The 26,589-nt window shown below is 44.7% G+C and overlaps 1 protein-coding gene across 2 annotated transcripts; it reads right to left on the reverse strand.

The window, feature by feature from the left end:
* Window positions 1-1,565: 1,565 nt before the first annotated feature.
* Window positions 1,566-22,099, reverse strand: COPZ1 (COPI coat complex subunit zeta 1). 2 transcript variants are annotated; one of them, XM_025883071.2, is made up of 9 exons: window positions 22,015-22,099; window positions 10,575-10,643; window positions 9,158-9,239; window positions 8,447-8,538; window positions 6,823-6,878; window positions 5,226-5,303; window positions 5,011-5,062; window positions 3,795-3,833; window positions 1,566-2,961 (listed from the first exon to the last, which is right to left on the reverse strand). In XM_025883071.2, the coding sequence occupies exons 1-9, from the start codon at window positions 22,030-22,032 to the stop codon at window positions 2,914-2,916; spliced, it is 534 nt and encodes a 177-aa protein (XP_025738856.1). In that variant the 5' UTR covers window positions 22,033-22,099; the 3' UTR covers window positions 1,566-2,913. The 2 variants fall into 2 exon arrangements, with proteins under 2 accessions (XP_025738856.1, XP_073737981.1); XM_073881880.1 differs by lacking the exon at window positions 1,566-2,961 and adding an exon at window positions 3,032-3,193.
* Window positions 22,100-26,589: the final 4,490 nt, after the last annotated feature.

Consider the following 26,589-nt stretch of genomic DNA (forward strand, 5'->3'; position numbering starts at 1 on the left):
GGTGTCTGGCACTGTTCAGGCTGCAGTCACTTTCCTATCCAAAGGGGAGGAAGGGGCGAGGGGAGGAGGGGCTTCCCAGGGTCTCCTGTGGAAGAGGGAAAAGCTTACAAACAGAGACCCAGAGGCCCAGAATCAGACAGAGACCAATGGAGGGAGATAATCAGACCCTGCTCCCCAGTTTCTGCTTTAGTTAGTGCTGAAGAAGGTTTGCTCATAGTCCTGAAAGAAAATTGCTGGCCAAAGGACTGGATAGGCCAGGGCACCAGAGTTCCATTCCTTGTGGGAAACAGAGAAGGCAGGAAAAGTTAAACCAGGCCAGGCTGGGGAAACAAGCTCAGAGAATTTCAAGTTTGGGAACTGGTTAGAACTCCATTCTCCACACTGTCACTGATCAGCAACACCCCCCAACTCTCACATTGACATGCCTTCCCCAGCCAGGGTCAATGCTGGGTGATAAGTGGACGGTAAGGCTGGACACTCCTTCCCCCCTCAGACAGGCAAAAACAAAGATACCTAGCCCTCATCCAGCCCCCTGTACCCCAACTTTCAATGCTGGACTACAGGGATGATAACCCAAGCATTCTCTTTTTTTTCTACCTGCTGAGGGGGATTCCAGGCAGAGGTGCCCCACAGTTGCTGAGCTTAATTGCCAGGTTCTCATACAGCAGGAAAGACTGGACAACTCAATTTCAGGTCTTGATGCTGGAGAGGCTCTTCCCACTCCCATTACCTTCCTTCCCTCATCCTTTCCTGAGGTCCTAATGTGGTCTCTCCTGCTTACTCCTGGAATTGCAGGCCCATCTTATGAGCTGTAGAGGTGACTGAGAAGGAGACCCTTCAAAACTGCAGTGCAGAGGAGGGCTCCCCACACTCCCCCCTCCTTAAAATCCTGCAGAGGAAGGGGGAAAGAAAACCAAAGCATTCTCCTGTCGCCGCGGCAACCATAAAACCCCAGCTAAATCCATCTTGTGAGCTCAGCGCCCCATTAAGATGCAGGGCCAGGCTCTGCGCCAGCCCAGCCACATTCATTTGTTCGAATAAAGGTGGTGGAGGGGGAGGGGAGCAGGCTCTGGAGGGACGGGGAAATGGCGAGAAGAGGTTATTTACACCACCGTCCTGACCTTCTGGAGCAGCGCTGGCTCCGATAAATAACCCGCTCAGCGCCATTTCAGAGCAGGAGTGGGAGGTGCAGGAAGGGAGCAGGGGCTGAGGAGAGCCCCCACGCAGGTGCGCGTCTCCGGGTTACTAATGGCTGAGGCGGGAGCAGGCAGCTGGCTTTGGGGGTAGTTGTGGGGAGCAGTCAGTTCCCTGGGACTCCCACTGAGAAAATACCACCCCCACCCCACCCCTGGCGCCAATTTCCTGGCGAGGGGACGGAGAGATGCCAAGGAGGCAAACAGCCCCGTAAATTAGGGATGGGAGGGGGGGTGGAATGCTGGGGAGTCTCTGAGGTAGGAGGGAAGAAATATTATAAGATGGGGAGTGATGGGGGGGCGGTGCGCTGGAGGAATAGAAGCAGCTGCCAAAAAGAGAGGAAGAGGAACAGAAACATCACACAAAGGCAGTTTGGAAAAAGAAATCTGTTTTATTCCTCTTTGCACAGAGCAGTATATGAAGGTGGCTATCTCCTGACTCCATACATCTCTGACACAAAAGTGCCCCATCAAATATGCCCAGTTATTCACCCCACTTCAGTCTTGGAGAACTGGCAGTTAGTGGGTGGGACAGAAGGCGTAAGTCTCAGGAAGGTTTTTTTTTGAGACATTTTTGTGGGAAGTTTTGGGTCAAGGGGAAAGATTAGACCTCCATCTTCCTGGGGAAATCCAAATCCCAAAGGTTTTCTGAAGAAAGGCACCTCTCTCAGCGACCTTGGGAGGGAAAGAGCCCAGACCTACTGCCTGGATGTAAGGCTGAGGCAGAGAGAAGATAGGGTTAAGCAGCAGAGACTGCAGACCCAGGGCAGAGGAGTGAAATGCATGTGGGGGAGGAAAGGGGACAGAGCCCAGAGGCCCAAGTCATAAATCCCACCCCCTCCCCAGTTCTGAGCAAAAACTCTTCTTCCCAAGACTAAAATGGAGTTTTAGTTCAGGGACTGGCTTTGCTCCAGGGCACAGTGAGGACAAGCCAGGCAAAGATCCCATGGGTAGGGAAGGTGGAGAGTCAAGGTAGTGGACCAAGAGACAGACACTCCTACAATGAACACTCACAGACCATAGCGGTTTTGAAGCTATAAGCCAGGATCAGGGTAAAGAATGCAGCTGTGACTGAAATACAGAATTTTATAAGCCCTATCCAATAAAATTTAAATCCCTGCTTCTTCCACTCTGTCCCCTACCCATGAGCTGTTCCCAGTCTTTTTTCCAAGGCTGGAGGACAGGGCAGTTAAGAAGAGATGGGAAGAAATGCTGAGGCCAGTAAGTGGGGCTGTGGCTGAGACTGGATATGCCACCCCCACTCATCCTATAGAAAAGAATTCTCTCTCTCCCTCCCCTCACTAACATATGGGCTGTTGGGATGAAGGCCCAGTAAAGGCAAAGGGAGGAAAACACTCAGCACATTCTTTCTCCTGCTTTGATCTCAAGTGTAACTGCAGCAAAGGGCAGAGAAGTTGAGAAGAAAATATGGGGGGTAGGAGAGCATGAGAGCATAATCTGGTGTAAAAAGGAAGAGGGTGCTTCCCCTACCCTGCATTTAGAATCTGCTGGGAGCTTTACTCTCAGACTGCAAAAAAAAGTAAGAAAGAATAGGAAGCATACATGGGGGTTTGGGGGAGCAACCAGACAGAATGGAGATTTAAGGAACCCTTGTGATCCCCGAGATGACCCTGAGAGCATCAGTTGGGGGACTGGATGAGAAGTCACAGCAGACGTGTGGATTTTTTGAGGGGGTGAGGAGCCAGGAACAGTGAGGTCTTCACCGAAGGAGTGACCACTTGATCTGTTCTTTTGCTGACTGCAGCACCTGCAGGGACAAGGGTGGCAGTTGAGGGGCTTGCTGGGGGGCAGGGCAAGGACTGAGACTGGGGCTCTCCTTCCCCTCACTTGCCTTCCCTGTCCTTAGAAGAATGGCAAATACAAAATCCCCAAGGGTAGAGGGATAGGAAGAAGCTCTCTAAGGCCCTAGAGGATTGTCAGTTTGGGAAATTCCAAAAAAATTCAAATCCACTGGGGGGATGAAGAGAGAAGAGGTATACCTGGGAGGAAAGAAAAAAACTGGGGGTTACTGGACATATGTTAGAAAGGAGGGGTTACCACATCCAGATGGACTTCTTGGTGAGAATTCCAAGTAGGTAGAAAACAGAATCCCTCCCTTGCCTCCCACATCAGGTAGACAATCTATCCACAAAGTAGCAGGATGGATCTGCAAAACCTGCTTATTCTAGAATATGCATTTCCAGCTTAGCCCTCATTTGAATAATAGGAGAGAGAGAGAGAGAGAGCGTGCGTGTGTGTGCGTGCGCGTGTGCACACGCTCGCACGCACACACACACACAGACCATCTGCTTAAGGCAAGCCTCTGCTGGGAATAAATCACTGAATGAGGCATCAGGCAGGGAGGGTTTGAAGGGTACATAGCAAGGCTGACAGCCACTGCTCACAGGAATGTGGGACAGGAGTTGGGTGGGTAGAGAGTGTTTGGCTATATGAGTCCCCAGTTCTCTGGAATAAGAGGGAGCCAAGAAAAGATGTGCCTTCAGGCTCTAGACTCATTCAGACTTGGGCTGGGGTGGAATGCTATTCTAGCCTCTTTAGTGGCCCAGTCCATCTGGAGAGGAAGAAAGGAGAAAGTCATACCTGAGACACGGTCTGCTCCGTAAGGGGGACATCTTCACCCTATGACACAGAGAGACAAGCATTTAGCATGGGAGAAAGCTGGAGTAAGTAGTCAGTGATGGAGAGGGAAAAGGTAGTTCTTTAAACTGAAGCAAAAGGCAGATGCCTGACTTCTCAGTCCCTTCTAGGTAGTACAGCCACAATTTTCTTGGCCAGAGGGACTGTGAGTAGGAAAGGGTCATTTCATCCATCTTCTGTTTTAAGGCAGGAGGACTTCTTAAAAGATTTATTCCATTACAAGTAATCAGCAGGTTATCTGATCCTCAACTTGGGGGTGGGGGACCTGATTCCCTAGTTAGAGAAGACCTTCCCTGAATATCAATATCACTAGGGAAAGGATGAGGGGGAGCCAGGGGTAATTTAATGGATCCCGCAAGGCCTGATGGGTAACGACAGCATGTTAATTTCAAGAAATAAACTGCTGCAACAGCAGCCTGAGAAGGGGAAGGCGGGAGTGGGGGGGGGGAACCCTCTCTCTTGCCACATAGAGACATATGTTAGAGGAGAAGATTAAACTATGCAAATGGAACCCACGGCAGTTAAGGGAGAAGATTCCCATTACCCGACACTGTCAGCCTTCACTCTGTAGAGGTCAGAGCTGGGACATCCTATGAATGGGGAGATTTGCTTTGCTTAAACATCTCTGCACCCCACAATTTCCTGGTAGTCTCTCTCTATACCCACCATTATCTCTCTAGTAGACTTGGAGGCTTCTATGGTTAACTCAGAGGCCCCTTTCTGATATTACTACCACCAAAAGAAGACTGAGGTTCTGGCAAATAAATGCTTCCTAACAGAGAGGTGCTGTCCTCAGACTTTAAGACAAGGAAGACACTCCCCTGACTCATCTGATTGGGATCCATCCCCAAAGGAAGTATAAGTCAAACTCAAGTTCCTTTAAGTTTCAGAACCATTAATATTAAAGTTTCTTTTATTCATCTTTGATTTAATTAAGTATGTATTAAATGTCTCCTCTGTGCAAAGACTATATGGGATCCTAGGTACCAGGTAAGGGGCAAAAGTATGCTCCTTCTGCTTCCCCTCTTTGAGACGAGAAATTGAAAGGGAAGGGGAAGGCTGTATGTATTCTATAAGCCCTGACCTTTAGATGCATTTAGCAGGTCTGGTCCTGGACAGTTAGTAGATGGGGGATGTAGGGGAGCACACTCCTGCTTACCCTTAATGCCACCCGGTGTACCACTTGCTGGGGATCACTCTCTAGGATCACCCTAAGAAGACAAAGAAGAAACCAGCATTCACTCTGTCCTGAAAGACACACTCATTCATTGTGGGGATACTGTGGTCACTCAGGCCACTTGCCTTAGGACAGAGGCAATTATCCGACCCCCTCACCCCAAATCCAAGGAGGTCCAGGCAGGTCAGAAAACTCACCCTCCATCTACGATTTCATCCACAGCCAAGAAGAGCCCCTCCATGTTCTCCAGCAGAGCTCGCTTTTCTACATTTTTCCTGAGTCCCCAAGAGAAGAGAAAAAACCAGCCTGTGTATAAAAGGAATCCTAGGACATTGTCTGAGTTGGAGATCCAAAACTAGACCAATAAAATGTCTCCACCAACCACAGAGACTAAAAAGTAAGTAAGAACTTTTTGGCTTATCCACTCTAAACCTCTTCTTACTCTTAGTTGAGGAGTAAGGATCAGGAATGTCAGGAAAGAGACTCAAAAAATACAGGCAATTTCTGGGTGCCTGGGTGGCTCAGTCGTTAAGCGTCTGCCTTCAGCTCAGGTCATGATCCCGGGGTCCTGGGATCAGGCCCCGCATCAGGCTCCCTGCTCAGCAGGAAGCCTGCTTCTCCCTCTCCCACTCCCCTTGCTTGTGTTCCCTCTCTTGCTACGTCTCTGTCAATAAATAAAATCTTAAAAAAAAAAAAAAAATTACAGGCAATTTCTGACTATTCAAGGGTTGATTATCCAGAGCTAGTTTCTTCCCTACCTACCATGATGCTGCTAGTGACACTGCTCATAAACGCTGACATCAGTGGGTGGAAAAAAGGAAATAAACAGCTAAACTCAATCTGGAAGTGGCGGGAGGTAGAGAGGAATTGAGTGCAAACTCTATTTGTACTTAAGCTCTGACAAACCTTCTAAGCCTCTCTCTGCTCCCCCTCGCCCCCATCCCTCTCCAGCTCTTCTCAGGCCTTAAAAAGAAGCCCAACTACGGGGCTGGGAACAGTCAGGGCCCTCATCCACCAGCCTTAGATCCGGTGGTTGTGCATGTGGCCAGTCACATCCGTCAGTTTGACTCTTTCACTAGATCACCAAAATGAAGTCTATTCATTCACCTGGCTAAGAAATAAATCATCCCCTTCCTGAGGAAATCTGAGCCATTTGCCCTGCTGATTTTGTGGTGCTGAGAGCGCCTGCTGTTCTGCTCCGAATGGTGGATGGCTGTCTGTACTAGGTTCACTTGGGAGCTGCTGGGGGAATGAAGTTCAGACTCCTGGATGTTTTCAGGAAAAGTCTCTTATATCTCTTCTGTTGCCCATCTACGTGGGGAACAGAGGGCTGCTGGGGAGGTGGAAAGGGAGGAGAGGGTAAATGGTATATTCTTCCTCTTCTAAAGAAGGGAAAACCTAAGGGCTAAAGTTAAAAATTGGGAATGTTGCCTCCATTCCTAAGGTACTAATGTTACATCTGGGATATTTCCCTATGCTTGCCCTTTCCCTACCTTCTAATGAAGTCTAGGAAAGCGCATTAACGGTTCTCAGAACTCTGACATAGCCACTGGGTAATAAGAGAGTAGAGAGACATTGCTCCCTCCCAGTCCCCTTTCTTAGGATAATTATCCCACAGGAGGGACATACTTTCCATCCAGTCCTCCCCATCAGTGGGAATTACTCTGAAATAATAAGGCTAACTTCTCAAGGTAAATCAATTCTCTGGAGCCTCTGCTAATTCCCCCACAAACCCCTGGGCCTGATGAATAGTGACTTTCTCTCCCAAACAGATGTCAACAATGGCCTGCTCACCTCAGCATCTGGCTCAATGAGTCAAAGAGGCAATTCAGAACAGCCATGAGCATCAGCTGTTGGGAGACAGAAGAAGCAGAAGGATAAGTTTCAAGGCCCTGAAAACTGCTACATGAACACAAAACCCACTAATTCATTAGGCATCAAAAGACACAGGCTTTCATAAAGGACCAAAAGCATAACGTGGAAGTGAGAGCAAAACAGGAAGAGGACCTGTGGTTTCTCACAGAAATAAATTCTGCTACACAATCCCACAATTCGAGGTCTCTCTTTGACCAGACTGTTCAAACCTTCCCATCACAGTCCTTTACATGTCTTTGCCAACTGTATATGCGTTACCTGGTATCTTAGGTAAAGAAATCAATATCCAAACAATAGCTAAGGTCAGAGGGTTAGTGGAAAGAGCATGGTCTTTGGCGTCAAATAGATTTGGGCTAAATCCCAGCTGAGCCATTTCTAGATATGTGACCCTGGAAAAGTTATTAGGTTGAACGATATGAAACTGCCACTTCTGTAGTTCAACAGTTGTCATACGCAAGTAATTTCGTATCGTTCCTCATGGTTTGGTTTCCTCATCTATAAAACAAGGGCACTAATGCCCAAAACTCACAGAAGTGCTGTAAGATCTAGGTAACAATGTACCTTACAAAGCACTTAAAGTAGTAAGTAGTAAGAACTTCAGAAGAATTCATTCTCTCAAACTTTTGCTTTTGCTTCAAATTATGTGGGGGCTTATTTTTACTTATCTACTCTCCTAGACATTGGAGACTTACCTGAGGTAAGTAGCTTTTCCTGTGCATAGGAAGACTATACCCACAGTCTTCTCAAGTTGATCCATTCAGAATGTATGGCTTCAACATGACCCCAAATGTTGGCTAATTGACCCAAACTCAGTCAGGTGTGGACCCTTCATAGCAGGAGCAAGCATCCCCCCAACCTTGACCAAACCTCAGAAATCCATCTTTAAGGGATGCCTGGGTGGTTCAGTCAGTTAAGTGTTTGATTCTCGATTTTGGCTCAGGTCATGATCTCAGGGTCATGAGATCAAGCCCTGTGTCAAGCTCCACATTCAGCACAGGGTCTACTGAACATTCTCTCTCCCTCTCCCTCTGCCCCTACCTCCCCAGCAACCCCCCCATACCGCATGTGCACGTGCACATATTCTCTCTCTCAATAAAATCTTAAAAAAAGAAATCCATCTTTAAAAACACTACACAGGGAAGGCCACTGATATATGTTAGTATGTATTTAAATATATATGGTGTCTCCTACATGGAGATAAAAAAGCAAGAGCAATTGGCACCTGGCTGGCTCAGTCGGAGGACCATGTAACTCTTAAATCTCAGGGTTGTGAGTTCGAGCCCCACACTGGGTGTAGAAATCACTTAAATAAACAGAACTTAAAAAAAGAAAAAACAAAAAGAGCAATTGGGGAAAACTTCCACCCTAGGTTGATTTGTTTGCTAGGCCATGTTTATGAGGTCAGCAGGGATCCCTGACAACTTTATTACCCGAGTCAGAAGCCAGAGGGACATGGCACTCTAGGGTCCAGAACCAGTAACTATGTCCTGCCTATGGTTTAGGAAGTGGGATCAGAGATAGCAAAGAGGGGTGGGATTCTCACCTCATTTTCATAGGAGCTGCCAATCACATAGAAATAGAGATCGATACTGCTTTTGTATACCACTGTCAGGCCTTCCAAGAGAGCGATTTCACCTGGGGGGGGGAAGGGGAAGGTGGAAACAGTGGGTGGCCTGAGATAAGAAAGCAGGATAGAAGGAATTACTGGTGAACTCCTGGCATTCAGCTGTTTGGGCTGAAGTATGGTAGGTCATAATAACCCCCAAAGACCAAAGCTGACCTGCTTTTTCTTTCTGGGTAGTAGCAGAAGAAGGATAGTACAAACTTGGGGAAATCAAAATGTATCTTCTCTAACCACCTCCCCACGAACTACCCTTATTTCCCTCCTTGTATATGAGACAGGATACTAGTCGATCCTTCGGAGGTGAAAATGCAGAGCGGTCACCTTTACAGACTTCCATTTACCTGCCCTAATGGATGCGGTACAGTAAGCAGAGCTGCAGTTAAATTTGTCAAGTGAGGCTCATAAATCCAGGGACTAGACAGGTAGCTAACAGCCAACCTTCCAGCACGGTATTCCCGCGTGAGGTACACTCACCTCCCCATTACATTCTGAAGAGTTTATTATATGAGGGGAGGAGGTAAAAAGAGAAAAAGGAAGCAGTCATTTTATCCCTTCTCTGCAGTCCTGCTGCCACCCCCTGCCCACCATGGCTCCCCCAACACAGGGAGCAGTGAAAGGAAAATGACCTACTGTCAGTCCGATGGGTCTTGTTGAAAATGTTCTTCTCAAAGGCCTTTTGCTCCTTGACACTGGGGTAGGTGTCGTCATAGTACTGGTCAGAGAGAAAGGAGATGGGTTGGGTCATTAGAGCTGGGAGCCCAGAATGATTAGTGTCTGTGTTTGCCCTGGATCTTGGATTTCTCTCCTTCAACGCATGGGGTGAGGGGAAAATACTGACATGAAGGAGGAAAAACTATGGAGGGAGGGAATGGTCAGTGAGTAAGCGAATACAAAAAAAAAAAAAAAACTTTTAAAGACCCTGCTGTAAGCATGCCCACCTCACATTTCTGAGACTGGAGGGGCAGAGGTCTACAAGCCCTATGATGAAGCTCTGCCCCTGTCTGCATTCTAGGAGAGCAATCCTGAAACTACTCTCATCAAGTGCTCTCTAGGAGTTACCCCATGTCAGGGAGCAGTGCTGGGGAACACAAAAAGCACTAGAAGCACAGAACACTTCTTTCAGACCCTCACACACAGTATAAAGCTGAGGAATGGGGAAAGGCTACATAAACCTCTCTAAAAAAAGGCAAACCCTACCCCAATCTTGTATCTTAGCTCTCTTTTCTGCAACCTGCAAGGAGCAAGAGACCATCTAGCACATTGCTGAGCCCACTCCCAAGCTCTCCCTGGCACAGGGTGGAGATACAGGCTACTAAATCGTTCTGCTCTTTAGGGGCTAATCCGTCGCAGTCAGCTGAAGACCTATGACAGGTCTGGCATTTAGTAACTGGATAACTGTTTCAAAAGGTGTCCTGCATAGTTACATCCAATTACAGGGAGGAACAGCTGGTGAATTCTAAACTAATCTCTACCTGCTGATTGATTTATGCTGTGCTCGCCCGGAGTTAATACACCAGGGACAGAAAAAATTTCCACAGGAGGGGGAGAATATGGAGAGGAGAGGGGTGTCCTTTCTCCTCTCTTTCAATAGATCCAAAGTTAGAAACATCACACGGGGGACGTCAGGAGGTAACAATCTTGGTAGTGACTGCAGACCTAGGGCTGGAACCCTGGAACTGCAAGAGAATTCCCTGGACAAACCCAGGCAGGGTGACAAGGCAGAAGGAAAAGGGGACAGGAGAGATGGGCACGGGGAGCCTGCTTCTCACACCCAGACACTGTATTGTTCAGAAACCAAGGTTCCCAAGCTCTTCCCTGATCTGATGCTGACAACAAAGGAGGTCAAAATTTGTGGGAGGCAAGTATGGAAGCAGGGTAACTAAGATACAGAAGCAGTTTGGGTTTTACCTGGAGTAGGTACAGGAAAATGTAAGAATTCTCAAAATTATAGTATCAAGGAATATGAGATAACAGGGGCAGTCCCAAGATCCAAATTTCAGAATAAGTCTTTGTCTTGCTCCAAAATGAATTTCAAAGGGAATCTCACCTTGGCAAAAAGTCGATCTCCATCATTGTCCAGAATCAGGATGGCTTTGACAGTATACAGGGAGGGTTCCTGAAGAGATATGAACATAACTTCAGTCCTGAGGCTCCTGCCACCACTGGCAGACCAAATATGTTCCCCTAGTCCCACTGGGGCTGCAAGGGGATACAGAGGTGCCTCTGTATGTCCCCTATCCCAGCCTGGTTAGATTTAGGCAATTCCCACTGAGAATGATCAAGTGGTGAATGAACTGAATTGAGGGAGGGGGCATTTCAACAAAGGACTCCAAAGCAGCATCAGAGAAATTGTTTCTCTGAGCCAGACTCACAAAGGGTTTAATCAAGGTAGGTCATGCTGTTATTTCCAAATACTATGCTACAGTTATTTTCCACATTACTCTCCCTCCCTGGTCTCCCATGCACAGGTAGGTATGGAATGTGACCAGATTAATTAATAGGCACTGCACGAGGCTATCTGAAAATAGGGTTGAATGCCCTAGTATACTTGGAAGTTTCTGCAGTCCCAATGCAGTAGCAATGCAGAGGCATAAAGCAAGCCTTCCCTAAACCACCCACACACTGTGCAGAGGGAAATGAGAATACATGCAAGTGCACACATTCATGCACACAGACACACCAGTTATGAATGCAACCCCGTGAGACATCCATCTTCCAAGACTTCCCCTATGATCCCAATTCTTCTACTACACCCACAACCACTACCACTTAACTTCCCAAGACATAAACCAATCTGAATTTGGGGGGAATTAAGAAGTAGTAAGAAGAGAATCTAAGAAGCCTGAAGCCTAGATATACTGAGCAGGAGGGGAGTGTTCTTTTACTACCCAAAATCAAATTTTGAGGATAATGGCTCTCATAAAGGAACCATAGCCTCGGCCTTAATGGTTACACTCAACTGCAAAACATAACACTTTGCAAAAGCTCCTCTACTCCTGCAACTTCTAGGGAACCAGCTAACCAGGAGACAAAGAGGAAGGAAAGGGAGGCAGTGTTATGTGTATGGAAGGTGTCTGCAGGTTCACATTTCTTGAATTTTTTTAAATATATTTTTTAAGTAGGCTCCAGGCCCAATGTACTCACAACCCCAAGATCAAGAGTCGCATATTCTACCAACTGAGCCGGTTGGTGCCCCTCACATTCCTTGAATTTCTAATCATCATTACTTACCACTGATATCCCTCCCCTGTACTATGAGAAAGGGCTGTTGCTTTGCTGCCTTCCTTTCCTGGCCTTACTTAGGAAACCCGCAGTCCTCACAGGGGCTAAATATAATCTCCAAGCATGTGTTTAATAAAGACCCAAGAGTGAGGATGAAAGAATTATTGCCAAGGATCTAGAAACTACAACCTCTACAAAGGTAAACTGTCCCATGAGGCTCCAGGAGGTTTATGGTTCCATGCAAAGAACCAACCCTACCTCAAGGAGTTAAGAATGAAGAGTAAAGGGAACCCAGTCTTTTGACAACAGGGTGATGAAGAATGTAAGCTTTCCCCACTTGAATTCTTGAGAACAGCAATTTTTGTGTTTTGTTCACTGATTTATTCCAAGTGTCCTGAACAATGTGTGACACACACTATACTCTCAGTATTTGTTGAATGATTATTAGAACTAATGAAGCATGAGAATAAAGTAAAAATTTCTTGAAGCAGTAAGCATGTAAGGGACCCTCTTATAATTAGACTTCCAAATATAGGTAGACATTCTGGTGTGGCCATTTTGGGTGATATTACTACCAACTTATCTCTCCTCTGATAAACACTTAAGAGATGCCTACCCTATACACGTTACTCCCTGGAATAAATATTGTCTCAAAATAAGGAACTCTGTGTCTAGCAGAGGGAAGTCCCCTAGAATATCATCTAAAAGGTCACAAACAGAGAAGCTTTCCTAACTCCTATGCCCCACAGAAAGATCTTCCCATAAAGCAGCCTCAATGCTATAGCAACTGGATCCTCAATTCACCAAAGGGAGATACCAATGGGAATGAATTTCCTTAATAGAGGAAAAGAAGCCCACAGGGAAGGAAATTTAGAAAAGATTTTTCCTACAACCTTTTCCCTGGAAATCTTTGGCTCTGTTCCTCTCTCTACATTCACAGGAAACTTGGAGAGCTTCCTAATGGTTTAAACTGGGCATTAATCTGGCATAGGTAACTGGTTCTTGCAGCCATAGAGTCTGGCATCCCTAGAAAGAATGAGATGGATCCCAAAGAAAAGCAAAGCCCTGGGGCGCCTGGATGGCTCAGTCGTTAAGTGTCTGCCTTCGGCTCAGGTCATGATCCCAGGGTCCTGGGATTGAGCCCAGCATCGGGCTCCCTGCTCTGCAGGAAGCCTGCTTCTCCCTCTCCCACTCCCCCTGCTTGTGTTCCCTCTCTCGCTGTCTCTCTCTAATAAATAAATAAAATCTTTAAAAAAAAGAAAAGAAAAACCCTTATAGCCACCAGCCAACTAGGAAACAATGCCCTTTGCCCTTTGTGGCCAATGGGGTATGGGTGCCTAAAACTGCTGGCAAAGATAGAAATAGTTCCCTGGGTTCCGCTCCTAGCTTTCCTCACTGGCTTCCTAGAAGATGTTATCAAGGAAACTCCCAAAATAGGAACTAGATCTTACTGGAAAGGATAAAAGACAGGCAAAGGAAGGCAGGGAGACCAGATCCGACGTACTACAGCTCTGAAAAGAGGTAAGAAGGCACTAGAGAAAAGACTGGTCATTTCAAATTTCCAAGGGATAACCACACTAAATGAAGCCAAGAATTTAGGCATGAGTCTAAATGCTGCTTTAATTCTCCACTCTGCTACAGCTGGAGCCAGCATCTCCTTTACTTCTCCTGCCACCTCCTGACTACTGCCGGTTCCACTTCTGCCGGGGGCCTTTACCTCTCAGGAGTGGGGAGGCCAAGAGTTCCTCTAAGACCATAAAACCAGCCAGTTTAAAGGCCCCAGAAGACATTAGTGATAATGTAATTTCATCTTAAGTTTTTGCAAAGGGCAAGTTTATAAATAACTCCCAGCTACTGAGAAATGGGCGTCCTGGACAATGGACTAGGCTTGACCTTGTAACACATTAAATGCTGATTACTGAAAAAGACCCTACAAGCCTAGGGCCATGTTCAAAGGATTTAAAAGGTCTATTCTTCCCTCCCACTCCCAAATGTGTAGCTGCTAGCAAGCTTTCGAGACAAAGTTCTGTGATGCACTGACTTTCAGAGAGCCACAGCCTGAGTGTATAACAGAACTTCACCTCAAATGCTAATAGTGCCTGGAAATGATGTGTAGGCAGATGGGTTTGTGGGAGGTGGGTGGCTCAGATAGATTTTCCTGTGTTTTTATTATCAAGAAAACCAGACTGGGCTCCTCAGGAGAGCTGAAACAACACGGAACAAGCAACTAGCCCGCTGCAAAAGAGTCTTTGATCTCAATCAGAGGCTTTCTGAAGCCTGGTGAAAAACATCTCCCAGTACCTGCGCCCCCAGCACAGAGGGGACTAGAGGAGGAAGTCATTCCTAGTGCTGCCCCCTGTGGGCCTTCGAATGACCTGCAGTGCTTCCTCAGAATTATAGTCAGCAAAAATATTAAAAAGGCAGCTCTGGATAAAAGCTATTTGTGTGTCTCGTAAGTCAAACTAGGAGAGGTGCGCTCTGAAAAAGCACGGGAATGAAGTCAGTTCACAATGTATACAGTAAGAGGGCACTCTGGGATAAAATCATGGAATGCCACCAGAAAAGGACTGGGGCAGGAGGGGCGGGAGGGGGCGGATAATAAGTCTTTGCAGCAGGCAGACAGGATATTTGAGGGCTAAGACTGGTTACTTTATTTAATTCACAGGGAAGGGAGGGACATGACCAAGAAGGCTTTGTGGAGTTAGAGGATGCTATCCACAGAGCTGAAAGGGCACAAGTAAGAATCCAGTTGAGATTCCTAGAAAGTTCTTCATTTTCCACTTATAAAGAAATCTTTATGGCCATGCCAAAAGTAGTACCCTGGCTTGGCAACAGGTTTTGAACAACAAGAAACAAGATGCTCTTCCCTCAACCCTATTTATAAAGTAAAACCAAAACAGTATAAACTAGAAGGAAAAATTCCTAGATACCACTCCCAGCCACATAGCTAAGCAAGTATTTTGCTCCCTGATTCTGTGCCAACTTCTTTAAAATGAAAAGCTCCTCTGGGGTTGAGGGCTCCAATTTGCCAGCCACAAGCCTAGGGACTTAAAAGAATTAACTCAAGGATTTGACAAGGAAGCATAGTTTTTATACACTACCCAAAAGTTTGCTTAGATTCAAGCACAATTCAGGAAAGACTAGGAGCCACAGGTACCACGGAACATAACCCAGATGCCATGAGACTAAATCCCGGCTATAAAGAGGAAACTGAACACAAGTCTTAGGAAGGAAGAAGTGATGTCAGGAAGAGACAACTAGGAAGAATCTTCCTATCTGACACAGATACAAAATGTGAAAGCACAGTCACTACTAAGAACTCATATGCTCCAGCAGAAAATGTCTCTAAACTCCTAAAACCCTTTATTATAATCTGGATCGGCCATTAATTCAAGTTCTACCTTTCTGTGGGACTCTGCTTCTTCATCGGAGAAATGAGAGGCCTGCCCTAGATCAGTTAAAGTTAATACCTTAAGTTACAGAAGACCTCTTTGGTAAGCTGATGAAATCTATGGACCCTGTTCCCAGAAAAATATACATTCACAAATTTTTATGGTTTCAAGCTCAGTTAGAATTAAATATGCTACTTTGTGAGGATAGTAAGATGGTGTGGAGAGGGGAGAAAAAAAGGGGGGAATGAGTGATACTTTTATAAATCACCCCCTCTCCTCTGCCTGGCACCAAATAATGGTTTCAATAAATATGTGTGTGGCCTTCATAAATTAATGAATATGATTGAGAAAACTAATGCAGCCAGCAGGGGGAGCAAAGGTCAGCACCTTTCAATGACTAAATTTGGTGGCTGTGAGACAGGAAGGACAAAGGTAACCAAGCCCAAGCTCTTCAGGAATGCAAAATCTCAGGTCCTCTCTTAACATTCAGAAAGCTGGGCCCCTGGCTGGCTCAGTCAGTTGAGCATGCAACTCTTGATTTCAGGGTTGTGAGTTTGAGCCCCACACTGGGCCCAGAACTTATTAAAAAAAAAAAAAAAATTCAGAAAGGCTATTTGTAGAATTTTTCCCCAGGGGCGACAAAGTAAAATCTCCAACTGTTATGAAAGTGAAAGAATTACAGAAATGCAGGACAGAGCAAGCAGCAGTGGAAAGAGAGAGGAGTTGAACAAGCAGAAATCAGAGTACTCCACACCAGAAGGCCTGAGAGCAACATCAGAACTTCCTGCCTTCCCAGTTCAGTAATCCAAGAGTTCTCATGTAAATACCATTCAGAAAATAAATAAATAAATAAATAAATAAATAAATAAATAAATAAATACCATTCAGTAAAGGGAAATACTAAATGGAACTAGATCTATTTCTGCTGAGTCCTTGGTTATGATGTTTCATGCTTTCCGCGCCCCCCACCCCCCCCGCCCGCTGCCCCATATCTGCTAGTCTAAGAGAATGAGTGAACAGCCTCTGTGTTCATCTTTCAGTCTATCAACCCAAAATTCAAAATCACACCCCGAGGAATAACTGCTATCCTCTGCCCCAGTTTGTCTCCCTCTAATAAGTCCACAAAAAATAGAAAAGGGGTGTTTTTTTTTTAAGATTTTATTTAGTTATTTGACAGAGAGAGAGAAAGAGCACAAGCAGGTGGTGTAGCAGGCAGAGGAAGAGGGAGAAGCAGGCTCCCCGCAGAGCAAGGAGCCTGATGTGGGGCTCCATCCCAGGACCCTAGGATCATGACCCGAGCCAAAGGCAGTTGCTTAACCGAGCCACCCAGGCGCCCCAGAAAAGGAGGTGAAGAAAGTTAGTAGAGCTATCCAAACCTGTGGCTGTAGGTGGTGATATCTGCCTTGACAGTGCGAAAACTGAACAGCCAGATAGGGATACATGTGCTTCACCTGCAGCCTGAGACTTCAGTGACACAGCAGGAAAGACTTCTGAAGAGATGGATGTGGTCAAACACCAGAAAATGAAAGCTAGGAAATCTAAGGGTAAGAGAACTCCTCTACTAATCAGATCTGAGAGAAAGGCAAGACAGAATGTGAAAGGGCCTTTGCCAGTACCAGCATCTTGTAATGTGCATGGACTCAACCTCCCAATCCATCTTCGTCAGCTGCTTGAGGGCACTCTGCCCTCCGTCTTTCTAATTACTCCACTATAAGTGGATAGGTAGGTACTTCTGGTTCAATCCTTTGCTTCTTGAGTTTCCCTTTCCATAACTAGTTGTCTTGTCAATATCCTAACTCTAACCAAGTCATGTAAATGAAGTAAAAAACAGTAGCAAATATCTAGATGAAAAAGACCCTAAATCTGCCACTAGGCTCCCTCAAATATCTGGATAATTGCATTCATCCTCTGCCTCGAAGGGAAGACCTGGCTTCTCAAAGATCTGGCTTTCTTCACATGGAGAACCCCCCTCCTCTTCTGACCGTATGACAGCTCCCCTAGACCTTTGATATAATTTATACCTTGCCAGGGACCAACTCTTTCCCACCACTGTGAAGGAGAGGGAAAAAATATATATGAATACGTCGGAAATCTATAACGAGGTCTTCTTGGAGGGCAAGACATGGAGAGAGTTAGAAGCAGCGTCAATTGCTCTTTGGGGGTTTTAGTTCAAGCCGAGGTCTGCTTCCAGCAATCAACCATTAAAACAAGCCGGCCAGAGTAACAGCACAGTTTATTCTGATCATTTAATTTGAAGTGTCAATAAATTAAACTTCAATCAATTAAACTAGGTGTGCAATAACCCAGATGGACACCCCGACACCAACATAATCACAATAAAAATTTTTATGGCTGCCAGGGACCTCACCGGGGGCAGTGCTGGCACTGCTCGCGCCCTAGCTGAGAAATATATCTCCACAGTGCAGGAACGAGGAGATTGCTTCTCCTAACGAAATGGAGGGGCCAGGCACCCCCAAGGACGCAGCTGGGAGAGGGGCACAGGGGACTGCCAGGAACGAGATGGGAGTGCTTTGGGGGCTTAATGTAATTGATACCTTTGCCCAGAGCAGGGGGAGGGGGCATGTAGGCCAAGTACCTCTACTGTTAGTGCCAAAGGAATTTAACAAAAGCCCCATTAAGATGATTCAGGAAGCGAAGGCCACAGAGCAATATCAACCTTTAAGTCATTGATGTATTCTGTATAGTTTCCTCCTCCACATATAAGCACACTCTTGTGCACTCTGGATGCCCTGAGTTTTGAACGAGGCTCAGAATTTGGGATTTGGTCATTGTTTTAGAATAAAAAATGTTACTAAGGGGAGAGAAAGGATAGAATTAAGTCTAGTCGGAAAAACACTCAGAAAGTGAATCTAGAGAGGATTAGGAAAAATGAAACCTACGATGAAAGATTTAAGGTTCTAGACAGCTAGAGTAATTCAGTTTTGAGAAAAAAAGGTAAAGAGGGAAGGGAGTAAGGGGATAAGTCATTATCTTTTAAGATTTCATTGGTTATTAATGGAGAATGGTGACCTGCAGAGATCCCTCTCCATTCACACCTAAGAAAAGGAGAACCAGCAGAAAACAGCAGGAGAGAGGAAGCTGAGTCCAAAGATGCAGGCTGGGAGCACTATAAAGCACCAGGAAGGAAGGTGATGAAAGGGTCTCTTTCCTTAGAGACTACAAGAGGACCTGAGAAAGATTAAACAAATCTGCTCAAAACCTAGAGCCAGATTACTGTAATTCAAGAAAGAAATGTGACCCACTGTAAAGTACCTAAATGAAGGGAAACTACTGGTATTTAGAAATTCCCGGGGTGCCTGGGTGGCTCAGTCATTAAGCGTCTGCCTTCGCTTAAAAAAAAAGAAAGAAAAAAGAAATTCCCATAATCAGACCAAATTTCGGCAGATGTTCTTCTTTACCCCCTCTAGATTACCCTTCCCTTCTTCTCAATATCCTATGGCTGTGTGCCTTATAGAGGTGAGGATAGAAAAATATACTTTGATCAGATTTCTCCAGAGGTCCAGCCAAACCAGGAAACAGAAATGTGAAAGGAGGAAGCCAAAAGAACTTTAGAAGGTGTCTGCCCTCTTTAAGGAGTGTGGTCTGTTCAATATTATCACGGTATAGTAAACTTTAGTTCAGTAGAGAGCTAAGGTAAGATCCAGGGATTCCTCATACTTTTCACAACAAAGATGGCAATAAGTAATCTGATGCTATTGGGTAAACAGAGAAGGGGATGAGGTTAAAAAGGACCAATGCAGGAAGGTGATTCTGAATCCGTTGGGGCTAAATTTCGTGGGCCGGTTTGTGAGGGTAGAGAGAAATAAAAATTTAGGAAGGATCACCTGATTCTCAACTAGGACTCCTCATCTGAAGCACTGAATACTGAAAACTATTTAAATAACTGCTTTTTTTTTTTTTTTTACTTCTCCCAAGGATGGTACAAACTAGTACCACTGTGGATACAGTGAAGTTGATTCATTATATTAATGAATGCCTTAGGGCTTAATTCTCTCCTAGAACTCTGGTTGAGAAAAGGCTGGAATGGTGAGAAAGATATACAAATTCTTAATTGGGGGCCCAAAATATAATGAAATTGTAAAGAACCAAAAAAAAAAAAAATGTTGGAAAGAGCTGACAGAGAGGAAGGAAAATACTAGTTCAATATCATAATAACTCTGGAGACCAGCACACATATTGATATCTGTTAGTACTTTGTCCCCAACAAAGTTAACTGATATTTAAAAGTACAACTCTGCATACTGAAGAGGTAGAAAGTCTATGATGAGAAAACCTATAGTAACATGAGAGAGACAGTCTGGGAGGATGAGGAATCAAAATTTAATTGTTTTGATATGTGCTTCCTTGAGCCATCCCTTTTCCCTGCAATTTGGTTTCCCCTAACCCCATTACATAGATTTCTCATGACAAAGAATCAGTATGGTTTTTTTTTTTTTTTTTTTTTAAGATTTATTTATTTGAGAGAGCAAGAATGAGAGAGAGAGAGAACATGAGAGGGGGGAGGGTTAGAGGGAGAAGCAGGCTCCTCGCCGAGCAGGGAGCCCGATGCGGGACTCGATCCCAGGACTCCAGGATCATGACCTGAGCCGAAGGCAGTCGCTTAACCAACTGAGCCACCCAGGTGCCCCGAATCAGTATGGTTTTAAAAGCAAAGTTCAGGGGTACCTGACCAGTTTAGCAGGAATCTGTGAAAGTGGCATCTTAGGTACTTAGATCAAAATGGATATAAGGAAGCAGCAGATTGAAATAGACTTCACTGAGGAAGCAGAAACTGAAAAATGAGGTAAGAGAAAATGTGAAGACTTTCACATATACTTCCTTCAACTCACCCCTACACACAGATCCCTTATTAAGAGGGCTCCCCAAGCATCATGTCCCTCAGTCCTATACCTCTAAGCAGGCTCCCTTGTAAACAGATATAGGGAGCATTTTAAAATTTTCTAAAAACTTCCAAAGAAACCAACTCCCTGGAATTTATCCTAGTCTGTTAACTGGTTAAGAATACTGGCTAACTGCCTGGTACAGAAAATATCTTATTAAAAACTACTCAGGGGGTGGGACACCTGGGTGGCTCAGTCGGTTAAGCGTCTGCTTTCATCTCAGGTCATGATCCCAGAGTCCTGGGATCAAAATCCCGCATTGGGCTCCATGCTCAGCAGGGAACCTGCTTCTCCCTCTACCTGCTTTTGCTTTCTCTCTTTTATCTAAGATAAATAAAATCTTAAAACCAAACAAAAAACTACTCAGGGAGTGCCTGGCTGGCTCAGTTGGTGGAGCCTATGACTCTTGATCTCTGAGTCACAAGTTTGAAGCCCACACTGGGTGTAGAGATTACTTTAAAAAGTTAAAAAATTTTGGGCGCCTGGGTGGCTCAGTTGGTTGAGCGACTGCCTTCGGCTCAGGTCATGATCCTGGAGTCCCGGGATCGAGTCCCACATCGGACTCCCCGCTCAGCGGGGAGTCTGCTTCTCCCTCTGACCCTGCTCTCTCTCTCTCTCTCTCTCTCAAGTAAATAAATAAAATCTTTAAAAAAAAAAAAAGTTAAAAAATTTAAAAAAAAACTCAGATTTTAAGCTTGCTGCCTGACTTGACCAATCCATACATTAAGAAAGAAGTATCCCTATCTTTACCATTTTGAAAGAAAAGAAATAAAACCTGTTATTCTCTTTTACCTGATGAAAATCTCGATGTGCACATATATTAGAGCTGAAGGAAAAGATACAAGAAAACGTCTTTGGAAAGAGCCTGGAATTCAACTCAAGCAAGGAAGGAGACTGGGAGTTAAATTCCTATACACACATATGTACTAACATCCCAAATTGCAAAACAGAGCATTTTATTTTATTTTTATTTTTTTTTAAGATTTTATTTATTTATTTGAGAGAGAGAGAGAGAGAATAAGAGATAGAGAGCACGAGAGGGAAGAGGGTCAGAGGGAGAAGCAGACTCCCTGCTCGGCAGGGAGCCCGATGTGGGACTCGATCCTGGGACTCCAGGATCATGACCTGAGCCGAAGGCAGTCGCTTAACCAACTGAGCCACCCAGGCACCCAAAACAGTGCATTTTAGAGAGAAATCCTCTAGTCCAGTTCTAAAGAAGGAGTAATAGCATTTTATTTGTTTTAAATATGGGCAAGGAATCTAAAACACCCTTTAGCCACCAAAATGCTCATATAACCAGAGGGAGAGTTAGCATCCCACATCCTGCACTAAGAACTCCTAAAGTCTTAGTGGGGAGAAAAAAAGAACAGAATAAGGAGTCTGGAAAAATATTCTATAATCCATGCTAACTCTATCAGGTATTCCAGAACTTTGATGGAATACATTTGCCATGACAAACCTACATAATGGGGATTAACAGGAGACGGAAGTAAAATGAAAACCGTTTTTGGAAGAAATGTAACGTTATTATCAAAGGAGAGTCAAGCTGTGACAACCATGAGGAGGACCCTGTGATGACAAATACCTGCAGTCTATTCTTACAATTTGGGGCTAGTTTGAAGGTTTGGAGAAAGTCAAACCAGGCTATCATCCATAATGCTCAGAATGAGGGGGAACCTAAAGGACCCCGATACAGTATGCTTATGATACTGTGCATTCTAAGGACTCCATGTGCTCCCTTCAACTTTCCACGGATTCTGCCCTCTCCCCGGAAGAGCTTCCTACTCTAAACCGAGGCTTTAGCTCCTACAGTTCCTACACTAGGCCACACACTTATTCCAGGGACTGGCAGAAGCTTCGGTCCCCGAGGATTACCCGGAATTCCCTTTTCTACCCCCACCCAGTCAGGCTGTACCCCAACTCCCAGCCCCTCTGGACACAGCAGCGTCTCGGCTGCCCCTCCAGCTCCTACCAAAATCAATGCCTCCATCTTGCCCCGCAGCTGGTGCCGACGTGGAGCCGCAAAAGCTACACCGCCGCTGATTGGCCCCGCGTCCTCATTAGACCCCGCCCAGGAGGAGGATTATTGGACTATATCGTACCAGCTATTGCTCTATTGGCCAATCAGTGTACTAACTTGCTCAGCAGAAGCAAGGTGTCCAGCCAGAAAGCGCAGGCATTTGATTGTCAGTTTAAAGACTCAATAAAACGGCAAAACCTCACGGTTGAATGGGGCGGGAGGGTCAGTGGGGCGGAGTTGTTTCCATGGGGAACAGAGGAAGCGATTATTAAGTTTCAATTGGCAGAGAGGAGAACACGTGATATCGTCGGCCTGATTTAGCAACTTTAATCCGCACTCCCTTTAGAGGGCGCTGTGTCTCCTTAGCCCTCAACACTGGCAGCTCTTGATGGAATCCTACCCTAATCCTCATTACAAGAGCCCACCTTAGAGCCTGGTTATCCAAGGTTACTTTAGCAAACACTGCTAGCTCTTCCCTCCGACTTGCTGAGATCCCTTAAGTAGCCTCACAAAGTCTGCACAACCATAGAGTAAAGCCAAGAGATGCCCCCCGTACTAACTAGATAAAACAAGGCTGCCAGAAGTTAATTGCTACAGTAACAATCTCCCCAAGATGGAGTCCCAGGCTTTGCTGGGCCCAGGGAAGGAAGGACAAGAAGCCAGTGAATTTCTAACGCAGATTTTCTTTGGCCAGACATGAAACGGGATGTTAGAGCTTTGCAGACTAGAGAGGAGAGAGTAGGAGGGACAAAGGGGCAGAGGGTCCAGGATAAGGAAGGGTATAGGGAACAGGGTCTGCGGTTTTCCAGTAGGGACAAGCTGTTGCAAAACGAGAAAAGAGAAGTTTACAGAATGCAGGGATTTCACAATATGGAAGGTTTTTGATGAAGTTTAGCTTTCCTCTACCCCTAGGTTCGTTGGTGCCAACTCCTCTTAGGTCAGGGACACCTATTGCCTTATATTATCTCTAAAGAGGTTTTTTGGTTTGTTTGGTTTTTGGTTTTTGTTTTTTTTTCCATTTCTGACAATTGTGTCTTCAGGAGCACTCCAAGAAGAAGATCCAAACCTACCCAAGAGTTTTTCTAATAATTTCAGAGTAGAGCCAGAGGACCTAAGAGAAAAGTATAGAACAGTACAAAACTAGAGTTAACATATGGTATGAAGGAAGGTATATGTTTTTCTGGTGAAGTCCCAGGTGACAAGCCTCATATCTAGAGGAAGTAAGGGCTTAGCCTTTATCTGTTCTGAATGGGGAGTTATTCAAACATTTAGCATTGTGCCTGGCATCACAAGGTTGTCCTTGGCTTGGCAGCTTAATGATAAAACTAACATTTAATGACCATCTACTATGTGCCAGGCACATGCTAAATCTTTGAATAGATTATTTAACATTTTTTTAAATACGAAAAAAGTTAACAGTTTATTATAATTTATTTTATTTAACAATCTAGGAAGTTCCCAGCCATCAGCATTTCCAGTGCAATTGCAGGTGCAACTGGGAATTCAGGATTCTCTGTGGAGCTGTTAGTGTAGCAAACATTGTAGGTAAAATACATGCATACTTTTGATAGTACATATGATCGGATCTCTCCAACTGATTTCATTTGTTTTTTTTTTTCTTTCTCCCTTCCTCTTTCTTTCTCTCTTCCTTCCTTCCTTCCTTCTTTTCTTTCTTTCTCTCTTCTTTCTTTTTAAAATAAGCTCGGGGCGCCTGGGTGGCTCAGTCATTGGACATCGGCCTTCGGCTCAGGTCATGATCCCAGGGTCCTGGGATCGAGCCCCTCATTGGGCTCCCTGCTCTGCGGGAAGCCTGCTTCTCCCTCTCCCACTCCCCCTGCTTGTGTTCCCTCTCTTATATATATATATATACACACACACACACATATATATATATGGGGCAGGCACATACTCGTTTCCCAGTTGATTGATTCTTTTTTTTAAATTTATTTATTTATTTGAGAGAGACAGAGAAAGCATGCGTGCACATGCATGTGCACAGGAAGAGGGGCAGAGGGAAAGAATCTCAAGCCGACTCCCTGTGGGGCTCAATCTCAGGACTCTGAGATCATGACCTGAGCTGAAATCAAGAGTCATACCCTCAACTGAGTGAACCACCTAGGCGTCACCATTTGATTGATTTTTAAAGGTTTTTCAAGTGAAGGCTGATGGAAGATAAAACTTTAACTCTAGATAGGGCTCTAGATAGCTCTAGTCCGTTTTTTGTTTTTGTTTTTTTTTAATTTTTAAGTAATCTCTATCCCAAACATGGGGCTCAAACTCACAACCCTGAACTCATACACACACACATATATATATATAATATACAACCATGTATATATGGTTACAAACAATTTATAAAAAATGTATGGGAGGGGCACCTGGCTGGCTCAGTTGGTGATGTGTGTGACTCTTGATCTTAGGGTTGTAAATTTGAGCCTCGTGTTGAGTGTAGAGATTACTTAAAGTTAAAAAATATATGTGGGGAAAAAAATGGAGAAAAAGCCTGGAAAGAAATATACCAAAATGTAACCAATGGTTTGTCTTTTTTTTTTTTTTAAGTGCTAGGACTTTTTTCAATGTTTCCATATTTTCCAGGTGTACTAAAATGTGTGAGTGCTGGGGCGCCTGGGTGGCTCAGTCGTTAAGCGTCTGCCTTCGGCTCAGGTCATGATCCCAGGGTCCTGGGATCGAGCCCCGCATCGGGGGTCCCTGCTCGGCGGGGAGCCTGCTTCTCCCTCTCCCTCTCCCCCTGCTTGTGTTCCCTCTCTCGCTGTGTCTCTCTCTGTCAAATAAATAAATAAAATCTTTAAAAAAAATAAATAAGGGGCGCCTGAGTGGCTCAGTCGTTAGGCGTCTGCCTTCGGCTCATGTCATGATCCCAGGGTCCTGGGATCGAGCCCCGCATCGGGCTCCCTGCTCCACGGGAAGCCTGCTTCTCCCTCTCCCACTCCCCCTGCTCGTGTTCCCTCTCTCGCTATGTCTCTGTCAAATAAATATATAAATAAAATCTTAAAAAAAAAAATTAAAAAAATAAATAAAAAATAAAAAAAATAAATAAAATAAGATGTGTGAGTGCTATTTAAAAGGAGAAAAATAAGCTATTTTTTAAAGGACAAAATCAACTTCTTTCCATGAAGCCTTCTCTGATGTCCCCAGGTGGAGTTGAACGTTTCCCCTTTGTTGCCATCGTTGACTCTACTTACAGCCATGTTGTAACACATAGATCTAACTCACTAGACTTGCCATCTATGTCCCATTCATTTTATTTCCTCAGCACCTCACCCTCAAATGGTAACACTCAGTGTTTATTGAATGGAATGAACATTTGTGAAAATGCAAGATACAAAGAGGAATGAACAGTGGCAAAGGGAAGTTTAGGATTAAAAGATTAATAAGCAGCACAGATATTGAAAGGGAGTGATCCTTTAGGATTGGGGCAGGGGGTTGTCAAGGTTTGGGGGAAGAGGAGGTCTTGAGTTAGGCCTTGGTTCATTCATGCGTTGCTGAAATGCCAGATAGAGTTTAGAGTTTGGTATGAATAAAGGTATAAGATGTGCAAGAAAGCTTTTTTTTTCTTTACTTTTTAATTGTAAAATACTGTAAAATATTTTAATTTATTTTATACGTAACATACATCTTACCATTTTAACCATTTTTAGGTGTACAGTCTGTGACATTAAGTACATTCACGTTGTTGTGCAACCATCACCACTATCCATCTCTAGAACTTTTTCATCATCCAAAACTGAAATTCTGTACCCATTAAACAGTAACTCCGCATTCTCTCCTCCCCTGCCCCGCAGCAGGCTTTGGTAACCACTATTCTACTTTCTGTCTGTATGAATTTGACTATTCCAGTACCTTCTATAAGTAGAATCATATAATATTTGTCCTTTTGTGTTTGTTTGGCTTATTTCACTCTGCATAATGTCTTCATGGTTGTGTAAGAAATGTTTGAGGGATTGGCTTGATGGCACAGAGGATTCAAATAAAGAAACAGAAGAAGATGAAGATAAAACTGGAAAGGTACTTATGGCCGATTGGGACATGCCTTGAATGCAAACCTACGTGGCTGCTGTTGTGGGACCAGATGATTGTGGAAGTTGGAACTGTTACAGTCTCTTGGAAAGTATTATGGCAATATCCTGTAAAATTAAACATAAGTACATCCTCACCTAGAGAAATAAAAACATAACCCAGTACATAATGATAATACAAGAATGCTTATTGCAAAAAATAATACTATTGTATATAAATAAGGGAATAGTCGAATAAATTATTGTACATCCAGACTGTGGAATAATATGCAACTAATGAAAAATCATGTTCTAGCTGTATGCATTAACCTGGAGAAGTAGTAGAGTGGCATGTTAAATGAAAAATGTTGCAGGAGCGCCTGGGTGGCTCAGTCGGTTAAGTGTCTGCCTTCAGCTCAGGTCATGATCCTGGGGTCTTGGGACTGAGCCCCACATTGGGCTCCCAGCTCAGCTGGGAGCCTGTTTCTCCCTCTGTCCCTCACCTGCCACT

The sequence above is a fragment of the Callorhinus ursinus genome, unplaced genomic scaffold (assembly GCF_003265705.2).
Source record: "Callorhinus ursinus isolate GAN/ISIS: 27379988/994484 unplaced genomic scaffold, GSC_fseal_2.0 scaffold44, whole genome shotgun sequence".
In the NCBI taxonomy this organism is placed as follows: domain Eukaryota; kingdom Metazoa; phylum Chordata; class Mammalia; order Carnivora; family Otariidae; genus Callorhinus; species Callorhinus ursinus.